This window comes from Aristolochia californica, unplaced genomic scaffold, assembly GCF_029961685.1.
Source record: "Aristolochia californica isolate CCGP_79_NKW_82.1479 unplaced genomic scaffold, dmAriCali1.0.hap1 SCAF_5, whole genome shotgun sequence".
Lineage (NCBI taxonomy): Eukaryota > Viridiplantae > Streptophyta > Magnoliopsida > Piperales > Aristolochiaceae > Aristolochia > Aristolochia californica.
In genome coordinates this window covers 11,467,402-11,469,085 of record NW_027182214.1, presented here as the reverse complement: position 1 = coordinate 11,469,085, position 1,684 = coordinate 11,467,402, and the positions used below count along the sequence as shown (strand labels likewise).

The window sequence follows — 1,684 nt, the reverse complement described above, 5'->3', positions numbered from 1 at the left end:
ATTACTTAACTCCAACCGTTAGGGATGTGTAATTTTTATTTTTCTAAGTTTGGTTTTGTCATCATAAAAAAGGGGGAGACTGTTGACTGTAGGTTGACTTCCTTATTGCTTTTGATGATAACTAAACTTAATTGATCTAACAACTTGAAAATCTAAGTATTTCAGATACTTCACCTTCGAGAGTAGATGCATCTCAAGGTCTAAAGCTACAAGTCAAACTCTCCTCAAACACAATTGAAGAACGTTTCTTGAAGAAGCACCCAAAAGGAAGAATATAAAGAGAAGACAAGAGTTCAAGTGTAATAGTCAAATATCCAAACTCAGTCACATATATAAGAGAGTATTCTAAACTCCCTTTCTTTAAGTACATATGTGAAATCGAACGTTTAGGTCATAATTTACACTTAGACATGTTAAGGATCATCATAAACATCATCTATAACAGGCTAGAGCACATAGAGAAAATTATTTCCATACTTTCAAATTCCACTTTATTGAACAGCTGACCTTTATTTTTCCCTTGTGCTGCATAGGCCATAGGAGCAGAGGTATCAGCTTGGACTTGATGTTCCATGCCAGCCTGAGTAGCAATGCGCTACTCCTCCCTAAGAAGTTCACTCAAATAGGCAACCAGAGACGGCACTGGATGACGATTCATCATATGTGAACGAGCATTCTCAAATTCTGGATGGAGCTTCATCAAGAATTGATCCCTCTTACTGGTTTCATGTTCGGCTTGCACTATAGAGAGAGCAGCAACTGGGACGTTCTCATAAATGATATCAGTATAGTCAGCCCACAAATTTTGGAAACCAAAGAAATATTCTTCAATGAAATATCTTCCTTGCATGAAATTTGTCATTTCATATTCGACTTGAAACCGTCGGGCCGTGTTATTTTGATGATAAACCTTGTGGAGGTAATTCCACATATCTGCTGCAGTATTGTAGGGCCTCAGATTAAGGACTAGATGAGGCTCAATGAATCCAAGTATCCAGGTCATGACCCTAGCATCCATGGTGGTCCATTTTGAGCCTCACGAGGTGTCGGATCACACCCATCAATAAGACCCATAAAACTTTGCCCATGACAAATAACTGGAACTGAAATACCCAGGCACTATAGTTCTTACTCGTGAACCGAATAGGAGAGAAATATAACTTGTCCGTTGACATAATAAGAGCGAGAGTTTGCTGAGATTTTCAGAAATACCACCCCACTGAAAATTCTAGATTTACCCATACTGCTACTGAAAATTCCAGATATACCCCTACTAATGCCAAAAAATCCATATCTACCCCCGTTGTTGCTGAGAATTCCAGATCTACCCCCACAATATCAAAAACTTCCAGATCTACCCCCGATGTTGCTGAAAATTCCAGATCTACCCCCACAATTTCAGAAATTCAAGATCTGCCCCACACTTTCTAAAATTTCCAGATTTACCCCATCATTTCTGAAATTTTCAGAAACCACCTTATGCACCTAATATCAGCCCAAAAATCCAAGTTCGGAGAGAAACACCCATCTGGTTGTTCACCTTCCAGGAAAGGATCCATCACCCCACCCCTCTAAAGCTCGGACAAAAGTTTCCAACCACTCCTGAGAGCTCTAACCGAACTCTGAGTCGACGGACAGCAGTTCGTCGGACAGAACTTCTTCGGACAGGAACTCTTCGGACGGA

General features: G+C 40.2%; 1 protein-coding gene across 1 annotated transcript; it reads right to left on the bottom strand.

Annotated features, from left to right (window-relative positions):
* Positions 1 to 595: 595 nt before the first annotated feature.
* Positions 596 to 1,018, bottom strand: LOC137965244 (uncharacterized). The gene has a single exon (XM_068811593.1). The coding sequence runs from the start codon at positions 1,016 to 1,018 to the stop codon at positions 596 to 598; it is 423 nt and encodes a 140-aa protein (XP_068667694.1).
* Positions 1,019 to 1,684: the final 666 nt, after the last annotated feature.